Raw genomic sequence first — 14,965 nt, forward strand, 5'->3', positions numbered from 1 at the left:
TCTTTTGTCTCCCGTTTGCTTTGTTCTGAGAATACTATCACAAAGACACTTGTTCATTCCGAGTCATTTTACTACAGCACATTCTGGAGCCATTATGTCAACATTGTTTTTAAAAGATAGTATGAGTTAGTTATATTGTATTGTATTTATTCTTATGTAGTCTCTGTATGTTGCATGATATGGGCCAGGTGCCTGAATTAAAGTTGAAATGAAATGAAAATGTGCAACATTTACTGGTAAAGGTATGCAAGGAACAAATCAAGAACATTCATTTTCAAAATTCGTCCCAAGCATAACTACTAAGTATTTTCCTCATCTGATAAATAAGGTGAAATCTCTTCTTCAGAGCTACGAAAGGTTTACGGCTTTACATAAAGCTATTATCCCCTGTCTGCAGTTTTAGTTGGTACGGTCTGAAAAACAGCTCGTTACCGTGACTGTTCAGGCTGAAGTGGAATGATAGATGTGCCGGTGTCCCGTGCTGCCCTGGGCATTGACAGGGTTGTACCATTTTGATATGTTTGCGAGGGAAGATGTATTTCGCTCCTAAGAAACCTTCAAGCTAGTAGTTATGTCATTTTCTTTTTCGGTCAATATCCATTGAAGAAAAACTCGAAAACTACAAAGGTACACAAAAAAAGCGCTTGTAAGGTGACCTGAAGCACACCTGGAAGCTAGGAATGTTTTGATACGGATATCGACAGCCCGGATATCATATTTTCAATATCTATGCCATTATTAGTCTGTAAACGTTATCATTTAGTTTAATTATCACGTCGGTCCTTTATACCAGACAACACTCGGATACCGTTGTAATCTAATTGTTTATCTACATATCAGTATAACGTCATTTTATCAGTCAAAGTGTGCCTACCACGTATACGTAGATACACACGTTCTCAGGCAGAATTCAAAGCAGAAATCGTGAATCGTTCTGGCAACGCTTTATAATAGGACCAATATGTAAACTGATAATAGATGGAATATTCATTTTATGTTGACTTTTGACCGTAGAGTAACCACAAATCCATATTTTCTTGTTTGTGTTTTAAGAATACGTAACGATTTTGCCGATCTCTGTGACCTCACAAAGTATATAAAAAAAAAATATTCGGCACAGAAGATCTTTAAATTCCCAGATTTAATTCACCGTCGTATGGGTAGATATAACAAATTTTATTTTCGAATATAATGAAGGCTTAGAAGTATTTCTATTGTTCTAGTATTCCAATAAATAGTAATTGCTAAGAAGCATTAATCAAATGAACAATTGATTATATTTTTGTTTGAGAGAGATACAACATTAGTGTTGTACCTTATAATTGTGCACACCTGAAACCAAAATTAGGTCAAAAAAATTATAGCTATTAACTAGGCTGACATTATTCAAAACGAAAATGTACTAGATTATACTCTTAATATATCTCCATTAAGTTTAAGATGTTCTCAAAATCAGAAATTGGCCTCGATATTTTGCGTTCTTATGATGTAAGGGATAAATTCCGTTAGCAAATTGATTGTTTCCTAGCAAGTTTGCTAGATTGAATATAGACTTCTGTTAGTACTAAGATTTTCTATATTTCTTATTCGTAAACTACTCATTATCGATTCCAGTTAAACAAAGCACTTGCGCTAGCTCTAGATTGACTTCCTGTAACAAAATAATCTTGCATGTTTGTTCTTTCTTAAAAATAATGACATTGTGAGTACGTCAAACGCAATCTTGATGCTCTACACTCGGTCTAGATGTCAGATTTGACTCCATCCTGCAAAAACAAAACCCATACATTAATGATGTACTCAATTACATGATTAATAGATACATTGTGAATTTTCGCGGTCTAATTATTTCTTGTCTAAATATTTCTACTTGAAAAAGCAATGTAGTTCAATAAAGCTTCAATGTTGTTTTGCATCCCTAACTGGCGTGGTAATGCTTTTAACGATTAACTTCAGCTTCATAAAAAAAATAGTTTTCAATAAACAAATAAACACTCCACATACCACATATAGTATTCAGGCACAGCAGAAGCGCACTTCGTAGTCGAGGCAGTAGCGGTCAGTCTGGTCCCTATTCCTGCAGGCGAAGCCGACTGTCGTGTCAAAGCGGTAGAAAGTTTCTCCTGTTTGGGAGGCCGGGGTTTGGGTCCCTCGGCGACGGGCTTCGATGGCTGAGGGTGCAGAGCAGATCTGTCCAGGATTCTCCCGCAGGAGGTCGGTCAAAGTCTCCCAGTCCCCGGCGCCACTCGGGTTGTCACGGTCATACCAGCGCGTCCAGCGGGTACATGCTGAAATAGGTTCGTAAAATGGATCGTAACTACAACATGAAGAAAGCAAAAGGGTTACCATAATGTCAATCATAAATCAACGTTTGAACGGGCCCGGGACTATAGAATAACCAAGGGCAGATAAGACTAGTTTCTAACTCTTTGTGGAAACTCTTGTGCCAATTCATCTGCTGTTGTTTTTTCTTGCAGATTTTTTTTCTTCAAATACTTAGAAAAATACGATTTGGATTTTGCTACCGGTGGAGGAGCTACAAACCTTTCATTTTTCATGAACGCAGCAGTGACGACCGACTAGATAACAACCCATCATTCCACATTTTAAGCTAGTAGGGATTGAAATATCCCCTTTGTGGTCGGAGAAAATTTATCAGGAATTCTATTCCTTTTTTTTTCAATAATCTTTATTTCTAAAGCAAAAGAAAATACATACAATGAACCATCCTTCGAAACAAGTAGTACAAATCATAGTGATTCAAATAACAGTGCTGGTAATTAAAAAGTCAGCAAAATACGGTACCCCATTTGCAATGTTTCTATTCCTTGTGCACTAACCTAAAAAAAGATAGTGACCATGTAACTTTGTTTTTCTTCAAAAATAGGTGTTTTAGGTTTTCTTCTATAATTGTAAAAAAAGATCATAACTAACCCTTCGTATATTCGTTCTTTCGAAGGTAGTCTTATACGTTTTTCTAAAGTGAAATACACATAAAAGGAAACACTCTTTTAGATAGTTTTGTTGTCGTTGGAAAAACTGAGTTGGAAAACCCTTTACGACCCTTTAGAATGAGTATCAGACATTATCTTCCTGGATCCAAAATTGATACAATTGCCTCTGTTGACATTCAGAGAATTATTGAATTACTGAAAATGGAAATAGCAACGATCCTGACACTGATTTTATTTTCAAATCGTTCCGGAGTACAGTTTTTCGTTTTGATTTCGGTTGTTTTCCGTTGTTTTCCATTGTTAATTTATAATTGTTCATAAATGACGGAATTTGTTTTGGGGTTCTTTTGGGGTTTTGGGTAATACTATGTAGAAAATACTCACGAGCACAGCAGAAGCGCACTTCGTAGTCGAGGCAGGAGCGGTCCCTCTGGTCACTGTTCTTGCAGCCGAAGCCGATTGTCGTGTCGAAGTGGTGGAACGTTTCTCCTGTTTGGTAGGCCGGGGTATGGATCCCTCGGACACGGGCTTCGATGGCCGAGGGTGAGGAGCAGATCTGTCCAGGATTTTCATTCCGCAGCCAGGGAAAGGTCTCAGCGTCCCCCCAGCCACTCGGGTTGTCACGGTCATACCAGCGCGTCCAGCGGGTACATGGTACTAAAAAAGGTTCAAAAGTGGACAGTAACTGCTACGTACACGACAAATGCAACGTGGACACCATAATCATAATCTTAATCATAAATCAACTTTTGAATGGGGGGGGGGTCTATTGACACGGTAACCAGGGGCATTTAGCAAGGTAGCCTTAGCCTTTTATGTGGCAGACGTTTTCTTTATTCATGTCGCTTTTTATTTAAAAAAAGGAAGGGTAGGGAAAGAAACGATTGGATGAATAGCAACTTAATAGCAACGCTCTATTTCATATTTCCAGCTAGAGGAGAATCAGGTTTTCTCATTGTGGTCGGAAAAAAGGGATTCAACAATCCTCTTTCGGGTAAAAGAGAAAATAAAAGGGGAAAACCATGTATCACTTTTTTTCATTATAATAAGGTGTTTCAGGTATTTTTATATTGTTAATGACAGCTGAACTAACCCGTCATAACTTCTTTAACCTGGGGGTGGTTTAATACGTCTTCCTTAAGTAGAATAGAGATTTAAAAAAACAAACTTCTGTTCAAGTATTTTTTTTGCTGAAAAAATGAGTTGTTAACGTTTCATATCTTTTTTTTACAAGATAGAGATCTAGAAGTTCCCTTTTTGGTATAATCGTTTGTACAACTGGCTGTCATGATAGTTTATTAGGCTGTTCTTTATTTAGTGAAAACAAAACAAAATTAATGGCAAAAAAGTTGACGGTGAGTTTATTCCTCAATCGATTTCGTCTGTTTTGCTTTGGTTGCGGTTGTTTCCATTGTCATTCGTTTGTTCTTGATTTAAACAATCTGTTTTCGGTTTGCCTTTTGCTGTTTTCGGTATAAGTGACAACTCACAGGGACAACAGAAGCGCACTTCGTAGTCGAGGCAGGAGCGGTCCCTCTGGTCGCTGTTCTTGCAGCCGAAGCCGATTGTCGTGTCGAAGTGGTGGAACGTTTCTCCTGTTTGGGAGGCCGGAGTATGGGTCCCTCGGACACGGGCTTCGATGGCCGAGGGTGAGGAGCAGATCTGTCCAGGATTTTCATTCCGCAGCCAGGGAAAGGTCTCAGCGTCCCCCCAGCCACTCGGGTTGTCACGATCATACCAGCGCGTCCAGCGGGTACATGGTACTAAAGTTTGTTCAAAGGTTGTTTGTAAATGTTGTTAATAATATGAATAGAAAGTTGTCACCATTAACTAAATCATAAATAGACATTTGAACCGACCCGGTGCTATCCTAGAGGTAAACGGGGGCAGATATCAAGCTAACTAGTTTTGTGTTTCTTTCCAATATATCTCGTTTTCTTTCTTAGTTTAAAACTTACAAAACTGAACAGGGCCCAGAAACCCAAAATATAGTCTGGAACTAGCGAATAAAACCTTAACGAATTATAGCAAAGAGGTTTAACTTAAAACGTTTTATAAAATCATGTGGGAATTTGTAAGAAGCATCCTCATGTCCTTTTTTAGGTCATTGGTCTTAATATACCATGTGGTGCAAAGAAAGTCGACCCTGGAAAATTTACAAGCAGTTTGGAACTTGATATTCGGTTTCATTCTCCCGAATGACTTGGAAAGACAAAAGAGAAGTCATAATTAGAAACAAATGTGAAATGTTTGAATTTGGTAACACATAGCTCATACTTTGTAGGTCTTTATTCAGTCGTTTATTGTCATGAAAAAGAAATATGCTCAGTTAGGCTTTTATTTCTAAAGCTTCTTAGAACTATTCCTCTACACCTAGGTGCTTACTTCTCTCACAGACGAGGTTGGTCCCAGCCCAGCGTCCACTAGAGCAGGTCTTAACGGTACTACCAGAGACTTGGGTGTATCCAGAACGGCACCGGTAGTAACACTTCTTCCCATTGGTGTAGGGGGAGGAACAACCGCTTCGGTAGGTGTAGGCCGGGGTTGGAGGCGTAGAGCAGGCTTTTGAAGTAGATAGAAAATAGCATGGAAAGACCAAATTTTCAGATTCATTCAAAACAAAAACGAATATTGAACGGTCGACCGCAGGAAAGTATTAAAAAGCCTTTGGAAATGATATTCAGCTCCATTTCCAAGCATGCCTTTTGATAAGGTAAATCATAATAAAAAGGAAGTTTGATGTTGATTTTTTTTTAAAACACTAAGTTCATCGTTAATTTCTTTTATAAGGGAAAAAGGCATTAGTTCCTTATGAGTTTTATTTCAGAAGATTTCTATTTCTATTACTCTACACCTATGTGCTTACTTCTCCCACAGACGAGGTTTGTCCCAGCCCAGCGTCCATTGGAGCAGGTCCTGGTGGTGCTGCCGGAGACTTGGGTGTATCCGGAACGGCAGCGGTAGTAACAACACTCCCCATTGGTGTAGGGGGAGGAACAACCACTCCGATAGGTGTAGGTCAGGGATGGTGGTGTAGAGCAGCCTCTCGGAGCTGATAGAAAAACAAAAACATGAAAGACCTTAATTTATTCTTCAAAAAAATAATGGTGTTTTACTTAATAAACACATGCTAAACTGCTAAAAAGAATAATATATAATGGTTGTAATGTGTAAACTGCTGTCAAAATCTATATTTCCAACAAATTTCACCGATGAATAAAGGACAACGGATTTAGCATTACAGTATAATTAAGCATTTCAACTAAAATATAGATGTATAAAATTCGATTCAAAGTTTTCAGCGCTAGCAGTCCATGTACTCACAACGGCGACGGCGCCGACGCCACCATGCATCTGACTCCAGAAGAAGTGCAGATATCAGAAGAAAGACACACACAAAGTGCAGAAACCTGAAAATAGACAATAAAGAACCGCACTTGATAAAATATTTATACTATGTCACGATGAAGTGAATTTTTAGTATCTTATGACGTCAGTTGATACCAAAAATTATTTAAGTATTTTTATAATCTGCTCAGAATGCAAGGGGTGTAGTATATGCACACACGCACGACATGCCACCGAGTGCCACATTTGAAAAGCCAGCGTCACGCAGTTAATGTTGTCTGGGTATTTTTGGGCACAAAATTATAACTACAGGCAAGATTTAGATTTGTATCTTTACTGTTTTACTTTTTAAGGACTGTATGGTTTGGATTGTGAATGTTTTTGCAATGCGTGTACAAATGCGATCCTTTTGCAACTGTCTCTTGGGGTGAATCTGCTGTAGTTCACTTGCAGAGCGCTGTTCCAAAGGGGGCATTAAATGCAAACACGCAGAAAGATGGGGGGGGTGTCAAAGTCAAACATACCACTTTTATTTCTCAATTACACCATGCCCCGATTATTACCACGTCGAAGCCAATCACCCTTTGGTTCTTAACTATAAAAATCCCCCTAGGCTGAAAACTATATTCTGCTAGTCAACAAGCAATTGGTTCAAAATCACCACGTACTGCGTCACAAGAAAGTAAGTTTGTTCTGCGTCAAAAGAAAGTAAGTTTGTTCTGCGTCACAAGAAAGTAAGTTTGTTCTGCGTCACAAGGAAGTAAGTTTGTATTGCGTCTTAAAGAAGTAGGTTTGTTCTGCGTCACAAGGAAGAAAGTTTGACCTGCGTCTTAAAGAAGTAGGTTTGTTCTGCGTCACAAGGAAGAAAGTTTGACCTGCGTCTTAAAGAAGTAGGTTTGTTCTGCGTCACAAGGAAGAAAGTTTGACCTGCGTCTTAAAGAAGTAGGTTTGTTCTGCGTCACAAGGAAGAAAGTTTGACCTGCGTCTTAAAGAAGTAGGTTTGTTCTGCGTCACAAGGAAGAAAGTTTGACCTGCGTCTTAAAGAAGTAGGTTTGTTCTGCGTCACAAGGAAGAAAGTTTGCTGTGCGTCACAAGGAAGTAAGTTTCTTCTGGGTCTTAAAGAAGAAGGTTCCTTCTACGTCACAAGGGAGTAAGTTTGTTCTGCGTCTTTAAGAAGTGTGCTGTACGTAACATGGAATTAAGTTTGTTCTGCGTCTAAAAGAAGTTTGCTGTACGTCACATGGAAGTAAGTTTGCTGTAGGTCACATGGAAGTAAGCTTGTTCTGCGTCTTAAAGAAGGAAGTTTCTTCTGCGTCGCATGGAAGTAAGTTTCTTCTGCGTCTTAAATAAGTAGGTTTCTTATGCGTCACCGGGGAATAAGTTTGTTCTGCGTCTTAATAAAATAAGTTTCTTCTGCGTCACATGTAAGTAACTTTCTTCTGCGTCTTAAAGAAGTAGGTTTCTTCTAAGTCACCAGGGACTAAGTTTGTTCTGCGTCTTAATGAAATAAGTTTCTTCTGCGTCACATGGGAGTAAGTTTCTTCTGCGTCTTAAAGAAGAAACCTACTTCCTTAAGACGCAGAAGAAACTTAGTGCCTTGTGACTGTTCTGCGTCTAAAAGAAGTTTGCTGTACGTCACATGGAAGTAACTTTCTTCTGCGTCTTAAAGAAGTAGTTTTTTTCTAAGTCACCAGTGACTAAGTTTCTTGAAAGTAAGTTTGTTCTGCGTCTTAAAGAAGTAAGTTTGCTGTAGGTCACATGGAAGTAAGTTTGTTCTGCGTCTTAAAGAAGCAAATTTCTTCTGCTTCACAAGGAAGTAAGTTTATTCTGCGTCACAAGGAAGTAAGTTTCTTCTGCGTCACAAGGAAGTGTTTTTTTTTTATTCGTCACAAGGAAGTGAGGTTGCGAATTTGACAGAATTTGTAGTTGACACTGTGGACTCTTTCTAAATTTGTCGGTGCTTCTTATAATTGCCACTGGTGTTGTATGCTCAAGAATTGTCAAGATATATCAGCGTCACTCCGTGTTTTGAAGACACTGATAGTTCTTCGAAAATATTCTTCACACACACACACACACACAAACAAACACACACACAAATGCAACAAAAAGCGTTAAGCACAAACATTCACAAAGGGCCTTCTGAAAAGAGGAGATACTATAGCTGATGGGCATGTGTACTGGGCATAAAATGACATGCCCACATGTCCTACATTCAAAATAATTTCCATTATGATATCTGAACGTGGCCATCATATAACAGATATATGTTACTATGCATTATTGGCCATAAAATGATTTCGCTCCACTCACAAAAAATGTATCATAAAGTTTTCCCCCCCCTCTGTCAATACTGCTTTATCGCTTGTTATCTTCAGATGCGGCATGCTGGCAGACAGCCAAACCCGTGTACCGAAGTTCGGCTGACAACTTCAATTTCCTGAAACGATTTATACCTAAAGTAGAGGGACACTTTTCGAGTTTGATCAAGCACACTGATGAAAATGCATGTCTAACTAAAATCAATTATACAGAAAGTTTAGAAAATTAATTCCAAGCAACTAGCAGAGCTAGGAAAAACAGAATGACGGTCTTAGATTCGACTAGGCCTATACTGTCTGAAATAAATTGATAATTGTAATTGCCAACGTCTTGTTGTACAACGCTATACGTCATATCTCGCAGATGAAACATGTTTTCCCTCAAAAATCTTGAACAAAATCCTGTTTTATTGACCTCAAAGATATATCCAGGTTAGCAGAAAGTATGAAGTTAACAGATCGAGATGGTACGGTCCAAAAAGCACCTCGCCAAATACCGTGTCCGCTCAAGTAGAAGGAAGTTACACAAGGGGACATGTCAGTGTGAGAGGGCCTGAAAGTTGTAAACAACGGAGCTGAAGAATTATTTGGAGGCCTGGCGTCAGTTTTAGTATTTAAAGGAGCTCAAAAACTTTTAACCGTTCTGTTTTTAACATGACGAGTGGAAGGATTTAATGTTGGAATTCACAAATCTAAAGGATGATCCCGAGCTAATAGTCCGGATCTCTACAATAACAATGGGGACGACGCACTGCGTCACAAGGAAGTAAGTTTGTACAGCGTCACAAGAAAGTAATTTTAATTTGTACTGCGTCACAGGAAAGTAAGTTTAGTTTGTACTGCTTCACAAGAAAGTAAGTTTGCTGTGCGTCACAGGGAATTAGGTTAGTTCTGCGTCTTTTTAAGAAGTGATATTTGTCTGCGTCACAAGGAAGTAAGTTTGCTGTTTATGTTGCGTCATAAGGAAGTGGGTTTATGGTTCGTCACAAGGATGTGAGTTTGCGCTGCGTCACAAGGAAGTAAGTTTGCTGTTTGTGTTGCGTCATAAGGAAGTGAGTTTATGGTTCGTCACAAGGAAGTGAATTTGCGCTGCGTCACAAGGAAGTAAGTTTACGTATTCATTTAATAGAATACTTAAAGTAGAGGATACATTTTTGTAAGCCTTTGTGAGGTTGACCAAGCATACTGATATGATGCATGTCTAACCGATTCTACAGAAAGTTTAGGAAATCCATGACAAGTAACTAGCAGAGCTAGGGAACACAGTACGACGACCTTAAATATGACTGCGCCTAAACTGTTAATGATGTCAAAGCATTTGTTAATTGTAACTTGTTATCGTTTTGTTACCATCTTCTACAACGCTTTACGTCACATTTTGCAGAGGAAACATGCATTCTTAACAATTAACTTATATCAAGGTCAGCAGAAAGCATGAAGTTCAAAGATCGAGATGGTATGGTCCAATACGCAACTTACTTAATACCGTGTCCGCTCAAGCAGAAGAAGGATACAGTAGGGGACATGCCGTAGTTATTGACAGTGCGTGACTGTTTAGACATGTCGGTGTGAGAGGGCCTGCAGCTAAACAACGAATCTGAATTATTCCAAGGCCTGGCGTCACAAGAAAATTAGATTATTTTCAGCAATCTAGAAGCTCAAACCGGCTCAAAGACTTTTCTGACTTGTTGATATTTCCTCAGAGTGGTAGACGTTGAAAATTGCCCCATTGTCATTTGTGAATGCTCATAATTTCAAAAAGTCGCGAAAAGTCTCGGCTTGTCTGAATGATGCAACACAAGTTATGCTTTTGGCCACATATCCTGACACGGATCCATTTTGTCTGTATCAATGGGAAACGTCACATCTCACTTATCTGCAACTAGACCGGCTTAAGGATGTAATTGATAAGTGTAATTCACTGCGAGCAAATATCAAAGAGAAGTCGATACGCAGACATATTTTTAGGGGTGGTGAATTATTTGTAAGTTGTAGCCTAAAGTCAAACACATACGTTTTTCGTATTTCTCTAGTTCACCCTACAATAATTTGTATCGCGTCGAAGCCTGTCTCCTTTTGGTCCATGGCTAAGAACATCTCCATTGGCCGAAAACTATGTTCTGTTAATCAATGAACTGTTTTCAAGTTTGGGAAGACAACATAATTATCGTCTCATTACCATCCATACAATGTCCATTTACGCACAAGATGGGTACTAGGTCGTAACATTTGTCTATGTCTTTGACAGTACAGCACTACACTTTTTTTAACATGACGAGTGGAAGGATTCAATATTTGAATTCATAACTCTAAAGGGTTATCCCGAGGCCAAAGATGAAAAAGCAGAACATACAATGTCTTAGTCCGGACCTCTACTGTACAAAAACAACGGGTTTGAATTCAAAATGTACTGCCCCAAAAGGAAGTAAGTTTGTGCTGCGTCGCAAGGAAGTAAGTTTATTGTTGTGTGTCACAAAGAACTGAGTTTGCACTGCGTCACAAGGAAGTAAGTTTGTACTGCGTCACAAGAAAGTAAGTTTGTACTGCGTCACAAGGAAGTGAGATTGTGCTGCGTCACAAGGAAGTAAGTTTGTACTGCGTCACAAGGAAGTAAGATTGTACTGTAAGTTTGAATATTTAATTGTACACGACTCCGAGACGACGCCCCGCACGCGTAATGACCACGTCAACGGACAAAGGGCCCGCTACGGCCCCACGATCCTGGGTGCCTGTGCCGGCGATTTCGTGATGTCTTACACGACCCCGAGACGACGCCCTGTACGCGTAATGACCACGTCCACGGACGAGGGCCCGCTACGGCCCCACGCGCCTGGGTGCCTGTGCCGCCGATTTCGTGATGTCTTACACGACCCCGAGACGACGCGACGCATGCATAAGCACCACGGACAAGGGCCCGCTACGGCCCCACGCGCCTTGGTGCGTATGCCGGCGATTATGTGATGTCCTACATGAAACATCCGCCGATGGCCGTCTACCACGTGTAGCCCATATATCTAATCTTGCATCCAAACACAAGGTCTCTCTCGTCCACATAGTTGAACACGTTTTCGCCAGATCGTCCTTGCTGTTGCTAATGTCAAATCGACAACACCATTCATTTGTTAAAAAATGAAAGTTATTTAAGCATCAGGTGGACATGCAAAGATTTCTGCACACTGCATTTATTCCACTGATCGCACAGCCACCTTCCTTGGGCCTCTCTCTGCTGTAACTCCCGGTAACTGACACCTTGGGTTCTGGGCACTACAGTTGTCTAGTGTCGGGGGGTAACACTATCATAACAAATGTCATTGTTAAGCGTACTACAAGTAATCTACGCCATCGCTTTTCTCTGCTACGCCAGCCTGGCACACAGCCAAACTCGTGTGCCCGAGTCAGGATTTCAGCAACCACTTCCTCGAAGGATTAAAACTTCACGTTAAGCGACACATTTTAGCACATTGAAATATTGATCATGAACACACATGAAAACATCTACTGTAAACATATTTAACAGAAATTTTGGGGAATCCATCAGAAGCCGCTGTCGACGTTAGGGAAGGAAGTTCACCGCTAAAATGCATACGAATGTGCCCATTGGTGATTGCGCGCATTAAGTCCCCGGGTTTTGGAAGGTACTATAATCATCGCCTTATTAATTAGTGCCATGCGTGATACATATATATAGATAAAGTATATTTTCACATATGACGGAGGAAATGAACCATGTGGGTCTTTTGACAACAAACATGTTTGTGGTTTTTAGCAGAAAACCTGAAGTTCAAAGCACGGTATGGTATTGCCCAATGAACAACTTATTTCCGTGTCTGTTCATACAGAAAGTAGGTAGTAAGTTGTATCATTTTTCTAATTCTTTGACAGTGCAGCACCACACTGCTTAATAATTACGAAAGGGACTAAAAGTTAGAGTTTGAATATCTATTTAAAACGATTCGGAAGAGAAACAAAAGTGTTTTAGTGAAGATCGTTACTTCACAATATCAATGGTTTCAAATCTCAGAACGTACTGCGTCACAAGGAAGTAAGTTTGAGTATTTTTTTTTAAGTAGTTGCCATCTGCAGTCTTTCAAAGTCTATTTGTAAATCATGAGAGTTAAACCAAGGCAGCATACACAAGATGCGCCACCAGAATATTAAAGAAAAATCAATCCGTGTTTTGAAGACACTGATATGTGTTCGAATCGTTTATTTGCGCCAAAAAAACAGAAATTACAACAATCACAAACAATCACAGACAAAGTTATTCTGACAATATAAAAAAAAAATATAACTGCGCTAAACTGATATATAAGAAATACAGAATTCAGAAGACTGGCACAATTTTGATTAAAAATAAGAGCACCACATACTTCATGTTGAAGTCGCCCAAGTTCAGGTTCCCAGTTTGTTTGTCACAATGGTGCAGAGAATTCCTCCCACCGGAGTCCAGAGATGTGTCAGGACGAGAGCTGGGCATAGACCTAATAAGTGTTGAGGATCGGCCAGCTTTGAAAAGGGGCGTGTTTTCGAAGATAAAGGCTGCGTCGTATACAGGTGCATTCTACGGTAGGCGGTGCTTGTTCTTTGTTATCGATGAAGACAGACGGCTGACGTTGAATGGGTCCCATTGTCTTGTGTGAATACTAATGATTTCGGGAAAGTCCCGAAACTTCTCGGCCGGTATGACTGATGTTATGGGGTAAACGTGCGAACTGGCCAAGATATATCGTCTGAAATACCAGTAACCTGTCATTGATTTTACCGGCCACTATATCTCATCTAGCAGATGGTCCTTAGCGGTAGGTGTACAGATTCGACGATGCTGTACGTAGTTTGGATTACTACTCTAGAAATAAGCAAACAACCCCTTTATCGTACTAGTCATTCCGAATCATTGCTTATACGTCTTAAGATCCTTACGTGCGTCATGCTGGCAGGCAGCCAGAAATGCCTGAAAAAAGCATTTCCTTGTCGGATCCAACTTCAAATTGCGTCGTACAATTTATCTCTCTTCTTCGCAAGCTCCGAAGAGAACTGCGTTTTCCATTAATTTCTCAGACAAACACACACAAAATTAGTGTAGTGAGTAGGGCATTCATTGTCTCCTCTACTTTTATAAAACTGGACAACCCTTGTGTTATACACTGTTGTTCTCATATCTAAACATTTTCATACATCAGTCAAATTAATACTAGTTTTCTCTAATACACTAGCCATGCTGCAAGCTGGTGGCCTGTTTTACCCTATCCAGCGCTGGAGGATATTAAAAGCATTCTGATCTTTAACTAGCCCCCGATCAAGTCATAGTAATGCTTAGGTCACAATTGCGTCGGTGCCCGTCGGGGATGTAGCCCCGGCCGGGCTCTGACGTTTGGGGGGCACCGGCTGTCTTGGTCACAATTAAAAGTTTCCTTCACGCTGCCCTGTAGGGGTCCCGGGGTGCTCCGACAGGTACTCGGTGGCATTTTTGTAAAATTTTCATTGTCGGTCTCCGGCAGGTACCCGTCAGTTGCTCTGACGGTGTCTTGTAGTGACCCCTGTGGGGTCCGACAGGGTACCGCGTGCTTATCACATCCAGGTGGGGCAGTTGTAGGGTCCCTGCAGAATGCCCCGCGAACGACGGTCGGCCATCAGGCAGGCTCCTGGCGGGCACTCGTCATATCTCGGGGTTATATAAAACTGCACTCGATCCGGAGCTCAAAAAGAAACACGATATACGAAGTTCACGCTTTAGTTCTACTCACCTGATCTGTAACGTCACACACTTGACCCGGTCTTACGAAGTACACACATTTAGTCTGTCCACTTGATCCGTATCATAACATAACAATACCTTATTCTATAATCTTTGGCGATAACACCAACATATTCCTTTTCCACAAAAACGTTGACCCTCTGATACAACTGGCTAACCAAGATATGTGTAAAGTACGTGGTTTGATGCAAACAAGTTACGGACAAATTCCAGAACTACCTTATTTTCTGTAGTAAAAATAAAAGTTATGATATCAATAAGTCCAAAATGTTCCTAATGTACAAGAGAAACAGACCAACATTTTTGGGGGGTAATAGTAGATGAACATTTAAACTCGAAAGCCCAGTCTCTGCTATAAGTAAAAAAAATGCTAAAACAATTGGTGTTATTGTGAAAAACAAATACATCATCCCTGAAAAGATTCTCACAACTATAGGCAACAGCCTTATATACTCATATTTGACCTAATGTAACATTGTTTTGGGATGCGCCTGCCACACAAATCTACATCCGCATATAACTCTCCAAAAGAAATTCACAAGGATAGCAACTGCTTCTAACTTTCGCTCACACATGGCTCCTCTATT

General features: G+C 40.1%; 1 protein-coding gene across 1 annotated transcript; it reads right to left on the reverse strand.

The window, feature by feature from the left end:
- Positions 1-1,126: 1,126 nt before the first annotated feature.
- LOC136440294 (mucin-5AC-like) lies at positions 1,127-13,115 on the reverse strand. Its single transcript, XM_066436238.1, has 8 exons — positions 12,994-13,115; positions 6,279-6,364; positions 5,821-6,006; positions 5,340-5,516; positions 4,445-4,717; positions 3,339-3,611; positions 2,005-2,288; positions 1,127-1,766 (listed from the first exon to the last, which is right to left on the reverse strand). The coding sequence occupies exons 1-7, from the start codon at positions 13,098-13,100 to the stop codon at positions 2,017-2,019; spliced, it is 1,374 nt and encodes a 457-aa protein (XP_066292335.1). The 5' UTR covers positions 13,101-13,115; the 3' UTR covers positions 1,127-1,766; positions 2,005-2,016.
- Positions 13,116-14,965: the final 1,850 nt, after the last annotated feature.

This window comes from Branchiostoma lanceolatum, chromosome 8 (genome assembly GCF_035083965.1).
Source record: "Branchiostoma lanceolatum isolate klBraLanc5 chromosome 8, klBraLanc5.hap2, whole genome shotgun sequence".
NCBI lineage: Eukaryota > Metazoa > Chordata > Leptocardii > Amphioxiformes > Branchiostomatidae > Branchiostoma > Branchiostoma lanceolatum.

Excerpts from the sequence above, each read along its gene's own strand:
- LOC136440294 (XM_066436238.1), bottom strand. The coding sequence starts at position 13,100 with ATGCCCAGCTCTCGTCCTGACACATCTCTGGACTCCGGTGGGAGGAAT. Across the intron at positions 4,718-5,339 it reads CAACCTCGTCTGTGAGAGAA|TACCATGTACCCGCTGGACG; the intron begins GTAAGCACCTAG and ends AACAAACTTTAG. Across the intron at positions 2,289-3,338 it reads AGTGCGCTTCTGCTGTGCTC|CATGTACCCGCTGGACGCGC; the intron begins GTGAGTATTTTC and ends AACCTATTTCAG.